This window comes from Labeo rohita, chromosome 1, assembly GCF_022985175.1.
Source record: "Labeo rohita strain BAU-BD-2019 chromosome 1, IGBB_LRoh.1.0, whole genome shotgun sequence".
Taxonomy (NCBI): domain Eukaryota; kingdom Metazoa; phylum Chordata; class Actinopteri; order Cypriniformes; family Cyprinidae; genus Labeo; species Labeo rohita.
This window is the reverse complement of record NC_066869.1, coordinates 45155248-45173833: the sequence shown is the minus strand read 5'-3', so window position 1 is coordinate 45173833 and position 18586 is coordinate 45155248. Positions and strand designations below refer to the sequence as shown.

Genomic DNA, 18586 nt, shown 5'->3' with positions numbered 1-18586 from the left:
TTAATGTGGCTTTAAAACTACAAAAAGAAAGCTGGCACAACAAACGAACAAACTAACTAACTAACTAACTTACTAAACTTTTTAGTTTAGTAAGTTAGTTAGTTAGTTTGTTTGTTTGAAAAAAAAAAATAAATAAATAAATAAATAAAATTAAATTAAATTAAATACTGCAATTCAGTTGTACCTAGCACTTAATCTTTTAAGTGGTTTAAATGTCAATTGAAAAATTGATGAAAAAAATATAAATCTGGTCATTTTAATAAAAAAACCCATTCCTGACACACACACACACACACACACACACACACAAAAATAAAATAAAATAAAATAAAATAAAATAAATAATTAAAACAAAAATAAAATACAATAAAATTAAAATTTTGTGAATCAAGTGTACACAGCCCTTAATCTATAAGGTCTAAATGTCACATGAAAAAAAATATTTAAAAAAAATTTATATATATATATAATTTTTTTTTAAATATTTATATATATATATATATATATATATAAAAGTTTAAATCTGCTCAAGAAACACCTTTCTTTTCTTAATTTTTTTTGCAGGATTCTTTGATAAATAGAAAGTTCAAAAGAACATTATTTGAAATAGAAATCGTTTGTAAGATTATATTTGTCTTTACTTTCACTTTTGATCACTTGAATGCATACTTTTTGAAAATATAACTTATTTATTTTTTTAATCATACATACCCAAACTTTTAAACAATAGTGCATATAAGCTAAACTCAAAACTCTCCCTGTGTTCAGTTTCATGTCAAAGTAAACAAACTCTGGGATCCATGACCGGTCCTCGTTCTGGGATTTCATATTTCATATTGCACAAATTAAGCACTGGATCCATTGACTTCATTTCCATGAAATGCAGCTGTTATCGGTAGGATCTAAGCATTTTAAAATGTTTAAAATGTAGTTTTCACTTCCACAGCGTTGCACGCATGCATGACGACACGCATAAACACACGGCGCAGATGGCCTTCTCTGGGACGCTTACATATATCAATCTAAACCAGCACAACACGCTGCTCTCAACCTGAATCAACAACAAACTACACGAGCGAGAAGCAGAAGCAGACCGAGAGAAACGACAGCGAGACGGGAAAGTCATTTGAACGACTTCTTAGGAAATAAAACGGTAATTGGCGAAGTCTCTCCGGCAGACAGATACCTGTATGCTGCCATTATCACGAAAAGGGAAAATAATGAGACGAAGAAAAAAACAAACAAATCAGCAGAAGCAGCGCTGCGGGGCGGAACGGTAACTGGGCGACTGCCATGCAGCTCCTGCAAGAAGAGGAAGAGAGATGAATTGGAGGATGTTGAACTGTGAACTAAAGCGCCGCGGAGCCCGTGAGCAACGCAGCCGCTATGAGTGGTCTTCATTTGGACGAGAGAGGCCACAGGAAAATGTAGGTGTGTTGGAGGGAAGCCAGAGAGAGAGCGAGACCGAGAGAGCGCTGCCTCCAGCATCTTTCATCTATCGTCTTAATGGACATGTTCTCCTCTCCTGTGGACCGAGACTCGGCTTTTCATCGTACCAGCTACACACACACACACACATACAAACACATACACACGTCGCTTTCTTTGCAAGGAGAGTTATACTTTACTAATTTGTGCGCAAAAACAAAGAAAGTAGTATTTGAAATCAGAACAAGATCAAAATCGACCTGGTTATCTATCTCAATTCTTATTGTGTATGATTAAACTCTGCATTTTACTCTGCAATATCACAGTTTAAGAACAACTATTTGACTCTCATGCAAAAATCAAATCAAAGGTTGGTGACTGTTGCATGTCTTTTAACAGCTTTTACCTCTGCTGAAAATATTCAATTTGGAAAATATTATCTTGGAAAGTAGCAGAGATAAAGAATATGAGGAATTAAGAATATGAGAATTCTCATTGGTGGAGATCAGTGCAAGGAATAATTTTTATATATATATAACCTGCCTGCTTTAAAAAAAAAAAAAAAAAACTAAAATAAAATAATTCTAAAAATAAAATAAAATTAAATAAAAAAACAAACGCAACACTTAATCTGTAAGGTTGAAATGTCAATCTGCTAAAAAGAGAAAATTGCTTGCTTTTAATTAGTTAATGCGAGTTAGTGAAAAATAAAATAAAATAAAATAAAAATAAATAAAATAAAATAAAACCCAGCACTCAATCTGTAAGGTTGAAACGTCAATTTAAAAATGGTCAATGTAATCTTTTTCTTTAGAAAATAAAGCAAATTTTACATGCTAAAAAGACAAAACTGCTTGTTTTTAATAAAATAAATAAATAAAATAATAAAGTTTAGCTTGGAAAATAGCAGTGTCAGTGATACTAAAAATATGACGGGCACATTTCTTTTTTAAATATGTCCATTTTTGTGACTGTTGAAGTTTACGTCTCGTAATGAAATAAAATTAAATTAAATTTCTTGTAAGGGGATAAGTAAAATAATAAAATAAAATAAAATAAAATAAACAGACACAGCACTATAATCTGTAAGGTTGTAATGTCATTTTTAAAATAGTAAATAAAATAAAACAAAATAAAACAAAATAAAATAAAAACAAAATAAAATAAAATAAAACAAACAGACCCAGCACTATAATCTGTAAGGTTGTAACATCATTTTAAAAATACTAAATAAAATAAAATAAAATAAAATATAAAATAAAAAGACTCAGCACTTAATCTTAAAGGTTGAAATGTTAATTGAAAATGTTTAAATGTAATCTTTTCTTAAAATAAAAATGACTAAACTTACATGCTAAAAAGATGCTTGCTTTTAATGAAATAATGCAAGTTTAGCTTTGAAAATAGCTTTAGTGACAATTAAAATGAGGGTACATTTTTATATAAGTATTTACATTTTTGTGACTGGTGACGTTTACATCTTGTAAGGAGACAAGATACAAAAAAATATATATAAATAATAATAATAATAATAATAAAATTAAATAAAACTAAAAACAGACAGCACTTAATCTATAAGGTTGAAATGTTAAATGAAACGTAAATGTAATGTCTTTCTTCAAAAAAAAAATAAAGCTAAATTTAAATGCTAAAAAGACAAAATTGTGAGTGAAAATTAAATAAGAATTTGTGAAAATGAAAATATGAGGGGCACATTGTATAAGGCGAAAAGGTAAAAAATAAATAAAAACAAAATATATATAAAAAATAACATTTAACTTAAAATAAAAATAAAATAAAATGCAAATGGAAAATACAATTTCATGGTAAAACAAAATATTTTCTAAAATATTTTCTCAGTTCACCTGCCATTAGCAAGTAAAGCAAAACATTTTGGACCCTGTGTGTAAGTGTCTGTGGCCATCAACTATATTCTATATAGCTTCACTATCAGCTTTCACAATAAAATCTATCTAAAGATTAATACGACCGTTAACAGCGAAGCGCGTTTCACTTGGTCTCTCAGAACACCTAAAACTCCCTTTATAGCGCTATTTAGTGGTTAAGACTAGCGTGCAACATCTGACAACCTCTTTCTCATGTACTTTTTACAGATTATGGCTTCCAGGATACAATTTTCACAGCCAGTCATATGATTTGTGACTTACCACAAAGGGAAAATCACAAGAGTGCAATATTTTTTGAGGTTGCTTAAGGTTAGGCTGATGTTCAAGAGTAAAAGCAATACATTTGGCTCCAATATTCTGAATAAACTGGATCATAATTCCCTATTACTGTGCTAGAGCTTTTTTTTATTAGAACAAAATAACTAAAAATGACCTTAAGCAATTCATCTGTTCTAAAACATTTAGTACACAGTGCAAAATCCTAACAATAATAATAATAATAGGGAGTGTATAATGCTGGACTAGATTGTGAATTTACAGGAAAAATAAATTAAAAAATACTGCGTTTACTGCAAAGCAGATGGAAGAAAAGAGAGAGAGGTCCCAGAGTACCGCAGTGGCTGGCTTGGCCGGCACTAGCTGGGGGTTTTTAGTCAGATTAAACTCTGAGCGGCCACGTCTTCAAGACCATCCTAATAATGAAATATGTCAGAGCATATAAAGGAGTCTGGCGTAGGTAGAGCGTGCCAGAGGGAAGAGAGAAAAATGAGTGCGTCAGCAGAACAGCCTGCAGCCTGTCAATATATATCGGATGCCACATCTGTAAAACTACACTCCAATCAGCCTTCCATGTATTTACCATTGTCCCCGACCCCTGAGAACTATACAAAAGCGTCATGTGTAGACTGTGCATGTACATTTGATTGCGAATGGTTTTTATGCATGCACACGCTGTTAAATTTCAGTCTTGACTGTGTGCATGTGGTTTTGATTATGATGTAATTTATGATCCAATGCCATGTGTTTGAGTCTGTGCGTACAGTAAATCTGCGGTCAGGTTTTGTATTGTGTCATAAATGTATAAAACTTTACATTGTCTACACAGTATATACACACATAAACTGGCAATCAAAAGTTTGGAATCAGTAAGATTTAAAATGCATTTATTTGATCAGAAAACTGTAATATTGTTAAATGTTATTGCAATTTAAAATAACAGTTAAATGTATTCCTGTGATGCAAATCTGAATTTTCATCAGCCAAATATTACAAATTTAAAATATTATAAACAAAATTGTAAATAAAAATATTTAAAAATATATATACAAATATTAAAATATAGTTATAAAATAAAATATTAAATGTTATTTTAGCACCAATGAGATACTATTGTAGCTTTTAATAATATTTTGAATCAAATATTAATTTAAATATTTTCTGATTTTATTTTAATTGTAACATTTTTTAGTAATTTTGTTGTTTTTTATTTCAGTTTTAGTTATCTTAGTGCATCAAGTTAAACTAAATTAAATTAATAAAATAATGTGATTTATTTTATACATTTGTATATTATAGTTTAATGATTTTTTTTAATGAATTAATTTAAATATTTTCTGATTTTATTTTAATTGTAACGTTTTAGTAATTTTGTTGTTTTTTTATTTCAGTTTTAGTTATCTTAGTGCATCAAGTTGAACTAAATTAAATTAATAAAATAATGTGATTTATTTTATATATTTGTATATTATAGTTTACAGATTTTTTTATATTATTTAAATGGCATTTATTTTTTTGACTAAAAATATTGTATTAATATAATGTTTTAATTAATATTGAAATATTTGTGTTTTAAGTTAAATGTGAAATATTTATCACTTTATTTTCACTTTACTTATTGTATTTATTTTATGTATTTTGGTATTTATAAATCAAGTATCAAATATAGAATCTGTAATAAAATGTAATAGAATATCTAAAACTGTTTGTCAAGACTGAAAAACGTCCCTTTGTTAACTAAAATCTATAAAATAATTATTTTATTTAATTTTGAATATATAAATTGTATAGTTAAATATGAAATATATTACTGTATTTTTGTATATAATTTATATATACAACTATAAAATTACATATGAATTTATATTACATTATTTCATATAAAGTCACCTTAAAACATCTGTAAAATTTTGTCAAGATCAAGAAATGTTGCTTTGTTGGCTAAAATCTATAAAATAATTTAATTTTGTATTTTTATTATTTCTTTTTTATATAATGAGAATAATTGTAAACTCCAATAAAAAAAAATACAACATAACATTTGATAATATATTAATATTATAGTTATAAAAATGAAATATGACAATTTTATAATTCAAATATTTATTTATAAATATAAAATATCAAATATTAAGTCACTTCAAAAATATGCAAAGCTGTTTGTCAAGGCTGAAAATGACTATATTATAATTACCATATTGTCTATTTTTTTTTTTTTTTTTGAAACAAACCCTGCATGCGTCTATGGTCTTGCTAGTACCGTGCGGTCACTGCTTTCACTGTGTCTGTCTGTTTCCTCCACTAACTCAATCACTCCTTGCAGCAACTCACTCTCTCACCTCAACTGACAGGCTACAAATGGCCAACAGTCGCCCTCCGTTTATCTTCATTTGACTTGGCTGAGACACAGCCACTGATCTGGAGTCAGATTACTGGCCTGTGAGTCAACTAACACAGCGCTTTACAGATCGCATACTTGATCTTAGGCCAGCCTTGCAGCGCTTGACCATAAAAGAGATGTTGGCTTCTAAAGCAGCACGGTCAAACCGATGCTGCGAGGCTGATAAACGACACAACTTGGCAGAGCAATTATGTACTTATTGTTTACTAATAAAATTAAGTATTTATCACACATTGCCATCCTTTATCACATTTCTGTTGCTGCTGTTCATTAAAACTAATGACATTTTACCAGGGTTGCAACCAACTCTGGCAACTTTAACATGCCTAACAAAACCCCTTAACCGTCGTAAAATCCTGTTCTCATGTGCCGCGTTGCTTTAATACGTGCTGAGTGAGTGTTTGTGTGTGTGTGTTCAAGTTCTTACCAGGTCTTTGTCCTTGAATGGAGGCCATGTTACTCTCATCTGCCACTGAAACACACAAACAAAACATCCATCAGCTCCTCAAACGCTCATTTGTGTTTCCCAATAGACATTCCAGACTGGTTATAACTTCACAACAGGGTCATGTTAACACGTGTAATGTTTAAGTGTTGTTGTAATACTTTTAAAACATTTGCATGCATTTACACTTCTATTGAGAGTTGATTTTGTTGACGTTAGCATATAAATGGCTTCAACGCACAATCATGCGGAGAAAAGCAGCTTAAACTAGTCTAAGCCGGTCTTAGCCAGCTCTTCCAAATTAGTCAGGCTGGTTTAGACAGTAGACCACCTAAGGTTATCATATACTGGTTTAGGCTTCTTTATTACTCACTTTCAAGTTGTTCCAAACTTGTATGAGTTTCTTTAATCTGTTGGACAGATATTTTGAAGAATGTTGGTGACTGAACAGCTGACGGTAGCCACTGACTTTCAGTATGGGGGACAAAATACTATGGAAGTCAATGGCTACCAGCAGCTGTTTGGTTAACAGCATTCTTTAAAATATCTTCTTTTGTATTCAACAGGAGAAAGAAATTCTCAGATTCCTTTTAGTTTGATTTTATTGGATTTTTAAGTTATTTTTAACCTGCAGAACAAATAAAAGAACCCGTTGTAATGCATGCAAGTCCTAGCTGAACGTTTATAAGAAACAGAACTGAATTGACAGAATAATGCTTTGGATTTGTAGAGATCTCCTTAAATCTAGCTTTCTCCACATGTGTGTTGATGTATGGATCTAGCTCCATCTCTCTCTGCTCCTGCAAGTAGCCACACTTGGTTTTAATTAGGAAAGGCTGTGTAGGGCCAGTTACGCTTCTGTACAGCTGAGAACATCTGTGGTTTGCCTAAACACACACTACTACACACACACACACTCACTTGAACAGCTCGACTTACATTGTGCACACACAGCAAAATCCATAAAAAAAAGGAAAAAATAAAACAAGATATATATGGGTTAAAGACGTTAGGATGTCCACATCAAAAGAAATATACAAAAGTATTTTTATGTTTATAGAAAGCACATTAAATGTAAGTAAAGTGTCTACTTTTAAGGTTTCAAATAAGTTTTTGGAGAATAAAATGTCAAAATTTGGTTGAAATAATGTTATATTGTTATTCAGTGTAACAATATTTATGTAATATTCAAACAACATGCTTATTCTGACTTGTACATATTAAAATACATAAATGAATAAAGGAGCATATAAAATTTTATTGTGTTTTAAATGGGTAAAAAAAAATCCTACTGACAAATCGGCAAAACCTAGGACAGTGGCAAATTGTAAAAAAAAATTAATTAGTGTTGGGGGGTGTAAGTAATGTGTCTTTTAACATGTCATAAATAATTGATTTTGTTTTAAATCTTTTTTTTTTTTTTACAGTAGCTTTTAGCTCTTATGCTCACCAAGGCTGCATTTAATTGACCAAAAACGCAGTAAAAATTGTAATAATTGTAAAATATTATAAGAATTTAAAACAAGTGTTTTCTATTTGAATATATTGTAAAATGTAATTTATTCATTTGATGGAAAGCTGAATTTTCAGCATCATTACTCCAGTCTTCAGTCTCACATGATCTTTCAGAAATCATTCTAATATGCTGATTTGCTGTGCAAGAAACATTTCTTGTCATTATTAATGTTAAAAACAGTTGTGCTTAATATTTTCATGTAAGGTTCAATACCTTTTTTATTTTCAGGATTCTTAGATGAACAAAGTTTAAATGAACAGCATTTAAATCTTTTGTAACCACATAAATGTCTTTACAGACACTTTGGATCCAATTAATGCATTCTTGCTGAATAAAAGTGTTTTCTACTATATATAAAAAAACCAAACACACACACACACACACACACACACACACACACACACTTTTCTGACCATATTTTTTTAACAGTATGTCAATCATATCTTGCTTTAAGTTTGCTCAGAATTTTCTTCTGGAAAACAAAAAGGACTTCTGCAGTGCATATGAGCGACTACATCTATGTAAAGCATGATGACACATATAAGACATTTACAGTGGCAACCCGTGGAGAAAAACAAGAAATTATTAGTGTGTGTGGGCCTGAGTGTGAGTGGTGAAAAGCGTGTCTCTGCGTGTGTGTGTGTGTGAGTGTGTGTGAGAGAGAGAGAGAGAGAGAGAGAGAGAGAGACTAATCCGCACAAACAGGATTGAGCAGTGAAGAGCAGCTGCTGCCACAGGCATTGCACCATGGGATACAATAATGGGGTTTCATTACACTGCAATTTCTCTTAAATAAGCCTTTTCATCTTTTATGAGCTCAATTTCCCCAGCAGAGAAATAACACGGGAAGAGAGGATTGTGGATTCACACGCGCGTGTGTACATGCGGACACATATGTAAGAGAACACAGACATGGCTGATGGGGAAAAATAGGTACGGAAGAATTAAAAAAGGAGAAAAAATAATATTTTGGCTTTGAATGCTTGACAGCGTCTACAAATTTGGATTATCCACACTCAACAAAACACAGACACAATGTCGCACTAATGCATGCAGAAAAACACACGCAAATATCACACACACGAAAGACTGCAAAAACATCCTCCACGAGCACATTATACTCAAATACTCATATTGATGCCATTCAAAGTGTTTGTCAAGTCAGGCATCGCTACTATTATTGCTCAAACTCATGATAACACATTCAAGCAAACCACCCAGAACAACCTGGCAATTTGTTGAGAACACCCTAGCAACCACCCAGAGCAACCTAGCAACAATGAACACCCTAGAAAAGAGCCAGAACACACTAGACCCCTCAGAAACCACCCCAAACACCCCAGCAACCACAAGAACACCCAAGCAACAATAAACACACAAGCAACCACCCTAAACACACTGTAGCAACCAGCCAGAACACCCTAGCAACAATAAACACCCTAGCAACCATGCTGAACACCCTGTAACAACCCTGAACATCCAAGCAACCACCCCAAACACCCTAGCAGCAATAAGCACCCTGGAAGCCAAACAGAACAGACTAGAAACCATGATGAACCCCCTAGCAACAAGCCAGAACACACTTGCAACAATGAACATCCTAGCAACCACGCTGAACACCCTAGTAGCAACCACTCCAAACACCCTAGCAACCATTAAGAGCACCCTAGCAACAATACCCTAGCAAGCACACTGAACACCCTAGTAACAAACCTAAACACCCAGGAAACAACCCTGAACACCCAAGCAACCACTCTAAACACCCTAGCAACCAGCCAGAACACCCTAGCAACAATAAATAACTTGAAAGGCAGCCAGAACAGACTAGAAGCCATGCTGAACACCCGGGCAACAAACCTGAACACCCTAGCCACAATGAACACCCTAACAATAACCTTGAACACCCTAACAATAACCTTGACAACCACCTAGAACACAATAAAGAAACCTCAGCAACCACCACAAAAAGCCTGGGAACATGCAAAAAGCAATAAATCCCACCAAAAACATCACAACATCACCCAGAACATCCCAGCAACCACCCAGAATGCCTTAGCAACAACAAAAACACCCTAGCAACATGCAGTACACTCTAATAACCACCCAAAACACCACAGTGATACCTCAGCAACCCCCCAGAAAACCCTGGCAATATGAGCCCTAGATACCATCCAAAACATCACAACAACATCCAGAATATCCCAGCAGCCACTCAGAATACCCTAGCAACAACTGAAATGCCCTAGCAACATGCAAAATGCACTAGACACCACCGAAAACAACACAGCAACACCCAGAATGGCCTAGCAACAACAACAATCCTAGCAACATGCAGCACACTCTAGAAAAATACAGTACACCCCAGTAACCACCCAAAACACCCTAGAAACCAGGTCAGTAAATGTAGCAACTGTTTAACAATGTTCTGGTAATGATCCAGAACACTTTAGCATTGAAAGTGTTTTTTTAGCAAAATGTTATGCAGAAAAATAAAAATCTAGTTCTACGTATTCGGATAAAATCAAATTTGGCTGGTGTGTTGCACTTCTGCATAAAAGTAAAGGTAAATGGCCTGAAAGCAATCAGCAAATGAGAAATTAAGAGCATTTTCACATGAACTCCTGCCCAGAAAAACACATACAGCTGCTAATGATGCGACTGGCAGAATAAAGCTCTTTCAGAAAGACTCGAGCACAGCCAAAATGCTGAACTCCAAACGCCAGCCTCCAGAACTCCAGCCAAACCTCTCACAGGGACCATGCTTGACTGAGAAAAACCTTTGTCTTTCAACGTTTCGCAATATCAGAGGAAAACATGAGCCAGACTGAAATTATGTGCCTTGAGGATAAGAAAAGTGGACCCTTGGGTGATGGATAGATTACTTTAAAAGTCTGTAGAATGTTTATAAATTAAGATTAATAAATATGATGGCTGTTTTCGCATTTGGATATAAATGACCTGTATTACACTAACGCTAGAGTAAATGTCTGAAATTGCTCCCACCTTCAGTCATATTAGCTACGAATCCATTACCCAAAACCCCTCCAAAAACAATCATTTTGATGGAAAGTGTTGCTGAAAATCCATTAAACCTCGAAACAGAACATTTTAAATAATACATCTAAATATTTTTAGTGAATTACAAATGCTAATGCCTTTGTAACAATATGATTATATTCCATAAGGACATTTTTCAGATTTACATTCATTTAGCGTAAACTGCATAATGTACACATTTATCAAAAAGAAATGAAAAAGGACAAAAAGAAACAGCAACCGAACCACAGGCCACAAGGCCTACACAGAAAAATTGAAAGAGTAACCTAAAGAACAAAACGAAAAAGTGCGAGAGAGAGATAAAGAAATAAATAGAGGGGAAAAGGTCTGGATGGAGGATAAAAGATGGCAGCAAAGCACGACACTATGAGATGTGTGTAATGAAAACCAATCAGCTTTCAGCAGTGAGGAGATTAGCGCAGTGGCAGCGGCGCTGAAGCCAATACTCCACCCTAATGAAATGTAATTGGAAACGGGCGAAAACTTCCCATTGTGGAGCACCGAAATATCCCTCATGTTTCTGAAGGTGGTGGAAAAGAGAGAGGATAAGTTATCAGGGTCATCCGTGGCTAATACTGGGAAATGTGTAGCTATAGGGCTTTATTTTGCACCGAAGGCAATCGGTTTCCACTGTGTTCAGATAAACAGAACAAAACCTTAAAAAAGGTCTTCTAGGTCTCAGTATAACCTTTAATCTTTGTCTCTAAGACTTACCACACAATATTTCACCTCAAAAACCTGCGTCTTATTAACTAACCACCTATGATCCAAGTTAACCAAGCGCTAAATGAATTGCAATATCACTGCTATGTTTTTAAATGAACTCACTGTCAGCACAGAGTCTGTATAGTCCCAGTATAGCAATTTTAGCTGGTCAATATGCATCTAGCTGTATTTGGTGCTGAAACACATTTAGTAGATTTTGTACAGTAGTTTCTGGTAGAGGTGGTTTATGTGTTTTTACATACCTAAATCCATGCTCTTGGAAGACTTGTTGGTGGGGTAATCTGGGAGTTTTTGTCGTTGAGGGTATTGTTGGTTGGTGGGTTGGTAGGAAACAGGCTCCATTTCAGTCCTGCAAGACACATATCATGCTTTTTGAAAGCTATGCATTCTGCTGATAGGTTTTCATAAGTCAGTTTCATCTCAGTTAAAAAAAAAAATCTGGAATACAATGGGTGGAATGCAGTACTATAATCAATCACACATACACTACCTACACTACCTCTCAAATGTTTGGGAATAAAATGTTTTTGAATATGGTATTTTATATTCTCCAAAGCAGCATTTATATGTTAAATACAGTAAAAACAGTAATATTGTGAAATATTATTACAATTTAAAATACCTGTTTTCTATTAGAATACATAGCGATATTGAAAACCATTGTGCTGCTTCAGTTCAAAGCTGAATAAATGATTTAAATTATTAAAAAAATAAAAAAATAAAAAACAATTATAGACCCAAAGTTTTAAAAAGTCCCTTGTTTGTCCTAAACAGTTAAACTGCCTGCTGTTCTTCAGAAAAATCTATCGGGTCTCACAAATTCTTTGGTTTTCCAGCATTTTTGTATATTTGAACCCTTTCCAGCAATGACTGGATGATTTTGAGATGCATCTTTTCACACTGAGGACAACTGGGACTCATATGCAACTATTACAGAAGGTTCAAACACTCACTGATGCTTCAGAAAGAAAACATGATGCTAGTAGTACTAAATAAAAAAAAAAAATTGATATTTAGACAAAATAAGAAAAATGTACACATTTCCATTGTTCAAAAGTTTTCACCCCCCGGCTCTTAATCCATCATTCAAGGGTATGCAAACTTTTGAACCGGGTCATTTTTATAAATTCAACTATTACTTTCTCTTTTATGTGAAATATCTTATTCAGGTCAGTACTAAAAAACATGCATTTTGTATGATCTATCTTATTTTGGTAAAATAATTAACATTTTTAATGATTTTGAAAGGAGGATGTAAACTTTTGACCTCAACTGTATGTTTTATACTGAATGACAAAGTATTTGCAACCAGCATTCATTTCATTCATGTCTATTTATCTTCTACATTAATGTTTCAATCTTTGTGTGTATATGAATATGAATATGTAAGTGTAAGTGGATAAAACTGAATAATTGATGATACAACTAGATAATGTCATGAATCGTTCTTCTACATGCCATCATTGTGTTTTCAAATCTTTGAAATAAGCCTTCAAGATGCAATACCGAGCACTGATTAAAGTACTAGATTATTCGGTTTCACGATAAGAGCTCTCAAAGAAAACCTATGAACTGTGGTCGTTATCTCCGATCTCACTCTTTGAGCACTAGAACTAACCGATTTTGTTGGTGTTTTTGTGGAAGGTTTGTTTCCAGCAGGTCCAGATCAGAAGGTGGAGGGGGGAAATCGTTGTCATCGTAATCTTCCTCCGGCAGCTCCTGCGGTCCAACAGGGGGTCTGTATGCAGCTGTTTGAAAATATAATGTTATATACCATTTTTAGAACATGTAAGACTCATTTTTAAAGCTCAAAATCCCTAGTTATCTTCTGTTGTATAGGAAGGAGCAATGTGCCATCTCCTTTTGCGTTTCACTGAGAAACAGAAAGTCATGTTTGAAATGACATGAGAGTGAGTTATTCCTCCCATTATAAGGAATAAGACACTTGACCACGTTCACTCGGTTTTGAATCATCTAACGTGTGAAACACATTGAGACCTTCTCAATGACCACACAACGTTCTGATCAATGTTATAGCCCTAGTTTGAAATACCTCCATTACGACTCAATTTTCTGCACTGGTGTCTCCATTTCTTCCACCATTTAGCCATTTATCGTAAAGCGAGTCTAGAGTGACTGCTGCGTCATATATATGCAGTGACATGAAATATTAATGCTGGTGGTGGCAAAAACATGTGATTAAAACTAGACTTCATTAAAACTCATCAAAATGACACTTGTACACCGAGTTTGGTGTTTTCAGATTTAACTGCAACGGGTGTGGAAAGCAATCTGAATTTAAAATGAGACGCGTGTACGTATCACATCCTTCTTTGTGCGACTAAAGTACAGTCGCATACTTTGACGGACAAGAGACGCTAATCAGTAAACAATGGTTTCCCAAAAACATGGAAAAAGCCTTTTGTGTTGGCACGGCAACTCTCTGGAGAGCGTCGGGAAAGAATAGTGTGAATTTAAAACAGTTTGTTATCCGTTCTCGAGCGCTCGGCACAATTGCGAGTATGCTAATAAGGCCCACTTAGAATCCATTTCATCAGCTTAATGATTTCAAGGTCAGGCCACGTTGCATAAAAGCGGAAGGGAATGTAGCAAAAATATCGTCATTGGCTTTTTCATCCCTATTGATGAGATGGGCAGATTTCCAACTTGTATAAGTCGAAAAAGCTAATGGAAAGCTACGCTGGCATGGAAAATGAGGCGGCGGAGAAAATGAACTCATTTTGTCCCCTCACAGAGAAGCGAAGCACTCTTCACATGGTGTTGATGACGAACTCATGCTTGCTGTCTTTCATTCTTTATTTATTTTTTTGAGCGCTGATCAATTCATTTGTTTCTTTAACAGTGAGAGAATTTAGATGAAGGCACTTAACATTACATAAAAGCAATTACTTCTAGCATTTGGTGTGTGTTTAGAATGTAGTCAACAAGTTAAGATGCATTTCAACCCGAACGTGATTTGGCGTCCACCGCTGGAATCTGCCACATGATCCGGTTGGATTCTGCAGCTGACTGCGAAGCAGGAATTCATAGTACAGCAACTTTAAGTCACGACCTAAAGCAATTTAATCATTGGCAGCGTGTACTCACCAGGAGCGGCCTCGTACATGCGGTTGTTTGCTGTGGATGGTGGTGCGGAACTGTTGGTGTGGTTGGTGTTTGGACGAAGATGAACAGGAGACTCGTTTCTGCTGACACTTGGACTGGTTTCTTGATTTTCCTAAAGCAGAGGACGAAAAAGTAGAGAATTAATTGCAGTGACCAAAAAAGCAACAAAACACTGATCTGGAAGATGCTGAGTGGGAATGAGTCTTGACAACATGCTGATCAAATTCTATATTGGGTTCATGCTGTCAGGACGCCAACAAGTGAAACATTTGCCATGCATGACAGAAAACAAGCTTAGGGAATTGGAGTTCACCCAAAAATTAGAATTCAGTTGTGATTTACTTACCCTCAAACCTTTTTCTTTTACCTGCATGACTTTTTTTTTTTTTTTTTTTTTTTTTCACAAAACACATATTGAAATTTACATTTAAGTAGGGCTGGGCAATATGGGCAAAAAAAATGATCACGATACCAGTCGATATCGATAATTATCTTTATTTCTTTCAAGTTTAAAGTCAGATTTTTTTCACCAAAGTGAAAGTTGTAGAAACCAGACCATTAATTTTCCTTAACAAAATAAATATCTAAACAGAAAAATTAATTAAATTCTAATGAGAATTTGTTTCAAATCAAGAAACAGGTTTGGGTTGTCTGATAATGATGTAACTTTTTTTGTCTCTTAGAAATGCACATTTGATAGTAGCTTGAGGATGCAGAGGTAATTTTTTGTTTATTATCAATCAGTAACATCTGTATGGCTAAATTTATTCTGACCCAGTTTTTTTTTTTTTTTAATTAAATAAAGCATTGGTCTCCCATAGTAGCATGCATACATTTTAAATCATGATAAACACAGTTAAAACCACACATAATAGTACCTCTCAATACCATGGTAAAAATATAACTACATGGTTTTATAGGTAGTCTATTTGTATTACAAATAGTAGTCTAAAAACATTCAATATAAATGCACACATGCTGTAGCTTAATCACAAATACATACATACTATAATTATATACCATTACCCCTGCAATAAAAGTCAGTGTGAATATCCCACATTGCTGCCACAATACCATGGTGCAGTGAGTGTTACTACAGTAAATCCATGGTAAATGATGGCGATGTGTAGACTGAAAAGCCTTCTAACTGTCTCGTTGCACACAGCTTTAAACTATTTTGAATCAGAGTCATCTGTGTTCACCGCTGAATTCATGTGTTTCACACTGGATCTCACAGCGATGTTTAGTGAAGAGTGACGGAGCCGTTCACATATCGCGTCTTTTGCGCTCTCAAGTTTATTTCATAACGGAAGCGAAGCAGTCGCGATGCGTATGTGGTGCGATGCTCGTTTTTTCCGCATCAAGATAATAAATGCATTTTTTCTAGTGAGCTCGTGAAGCGCGGCAGTTTGAACTTTGCTCCGAGCGGACAAACGATCCGTGTTCGTTCCTCTTTTGGCACATAAAAATTATATCGAACATTTATTGAACTCTTCATATCGTTTTATAGAGGAAAATTATATTGCGAGAATTATCGTTATCGAATTATCGCCCAGCCCTACATTTTAGTATATTCACATATGGAGAGTAAAGACTCATAATAAGCATTTTGTTGTGCATTTTTACTAGAGCTGGGTATCGAGTTTGATACTTTTTAGGCATCGACCGAATTGCCTCAATTCCACTGACATTGTAAAAAGGGGCATAATACGTCTCCTTTAAACTACCATAGAGATAAATAAAAGATTTCAATAATAAAAGATGCGAAAATTGAAAACTGTTTAAACTATTTGCACTGATTTATTGTTTTGGTTACATTTTTGTCCTTTGTGCAGTGGCTCAAGAGATGAGTCTTTGAGTTCTGTGTAATGTAATCTTGTTAAAGCAGATTTCATTAAAATTGGTAGAAAAAAAAAAAATTGGTCAGGAACCAATATCGATACCCAGCCCTAGTTTTTACTGTAGTCAAAAGTGGCACAACACATCTTGATGCTTCGTATCTAAACTTGAGCTAACGTTCAAATTTTGTTTTTAAATTAATAATACTTTTATTCAGCAAGGATGGATTCAATTGGTCAAAGGTGACAGTAAAGACATTTAATGTTCCAAAAGATTTGTATTTCAAATAAATACTATTTTTCAAACTTTCTATGTGTGAAAAAATCCTAAAAAATCATGGTAATATTTTAACATGGTAATTCCACAGTAATATTAAGCAGCACAACTATTTTTAACAATGATAATCAGAACTTTCTTGAGCAGCAAATCAGCATATTAGAATGATTTCTGAAGGATCATGTGACACTGAAGACTGGAGTAATGATGCTGAAAATTCAGCTTTGATCACAGGAATAAATTACATTTTAAAAGATATACAAATAGAAAGAACTTATTTTTGTAAAATATTTCTGTTTTTACTGAATTAAAAAAAAAAAGATCAAATAAACGTATCAAAGAATCCTAAAAAATTCATGGTTTCCACAGTAATATTAGGCAGCACAACTATTTTCAACAATAATAATCAGAAATAATCCTTCAGCAGCAAATCAGCATATTAGAATGATTTCTGAAGGATCATGTGACATTAAAGGAATGATGCTGAAAATTCAGCTTTGATCACAGGAATAAATTGCATTTGAATATATATTCAAATAGAAAGCAGTTATTTTAAATTGTAATAATATATTAGATTTTACTGTATTTTTGATCAAATAAATGCAGCTTTAATAAGAGCCAAAATCTTGAGAAAAAAAAACATTTTTGAATGGTAGTTTACAATTGTGCATGTTTTACAAGGAACCAAAAGATACCAAAAAAGAAAAAGCAAATTCTGTGAGAGAACAACCCTGATCTAAAAAATACACTGGGGGGAAAAAAATATGTTGAAACTGAACTGTAAATGACAAAAGGATAAAAGCAACCATATGACACAGTTCGAAATTTTCCTAAGCCAAAGGCAATCCCGTCAGACTGTACTAGTTTAGACAGATACGGAAACATGTGTCAATATGAAGACGTGAGGCCAACGAATGATGCATCCTAGTGGATTCTTCTCAGAAGACAAAGAAGCTACAGCTGTCACCGTCTGGGCGTTTACAACCCAGAGGAGGAACGCCGTAGACTTTATACTGTCATACAAACCACATGCTACACACACAAACACGCTACTCACAGCAAAAAAAAGCCCAGACTGACTGGACGAACATGAAAGGTATTAGGATATCACCATATCAAAGTGTGCTTAAATGCATTCACACCGTACTATTCCACATGGTGGGGAAAAACAGATGAAAGCCTCGTTCTTTTGTTCAGACGTTAAGCCTCAGTTGGAGGACAGTCATTAGCGGGGATGACGGCTCTTTACATGTGGAAACGTCACTCTTGTCATCTGCCTCCTGCTCGCTGTCTCTCTCCAGACGCACGGGAATCATCAATGGACCAAAGGACTGATTCTCAGGCTCTCTTTTCTCCTGTTTCTCATGAAAAATGACTCTAAAACCCCCTTCGCCTGAGCCTGAGCAACACCTTTTCTGTCTTTCACTGTGATCAGTGTCTTGACAACAGCAAATGTGTTGTATGCATGTGTCGAACACACAAAAATTGAGAGCTGGCAGGAAAATATCAAAAAGCACTTGAAGAAGAATGGCACCGCAACTGCTAGAATCCAGACGGAGGGAAACTAAAAATGAAAAGTCAATTTAAAC

At 34.3% G+C, this 18586-nt stretch overlaps 1 protein-coding gene across 2 annotated transcripts in view; it reads right to left on the bottom strand.

The window, feature by feature from the left end:
* pard3ba (par-3 family cell polarity regulator beta a) overlaps positions 1–18586 on the bottom strand; it is a 193638-nt gene that overhangs the window by 69141 nt on the left and 105911 nt on the right. For both annotated transcript variants that reach the window (XM_051111003.1, XM_051111009.1), the window contains exons 13-16: positions 14865–14994; positions 13375–13504; positions 11999–12105; positions 6440–6484 (exon numbers count right to left, since the gene is read on the bottom strand). In XM_051111003.1, coding sequence (XP_050966960.1) covers positions 6440–6484; positions 11999–12105; positions 13375–13504; positions 14865–14994 — 412 coding nt within the window. The remainder of the gene's footprint in view (positions 1–6439; positions 6485–11998; positions 12106–13374; positions 13505–14864; positions 14995–18586) is intronic.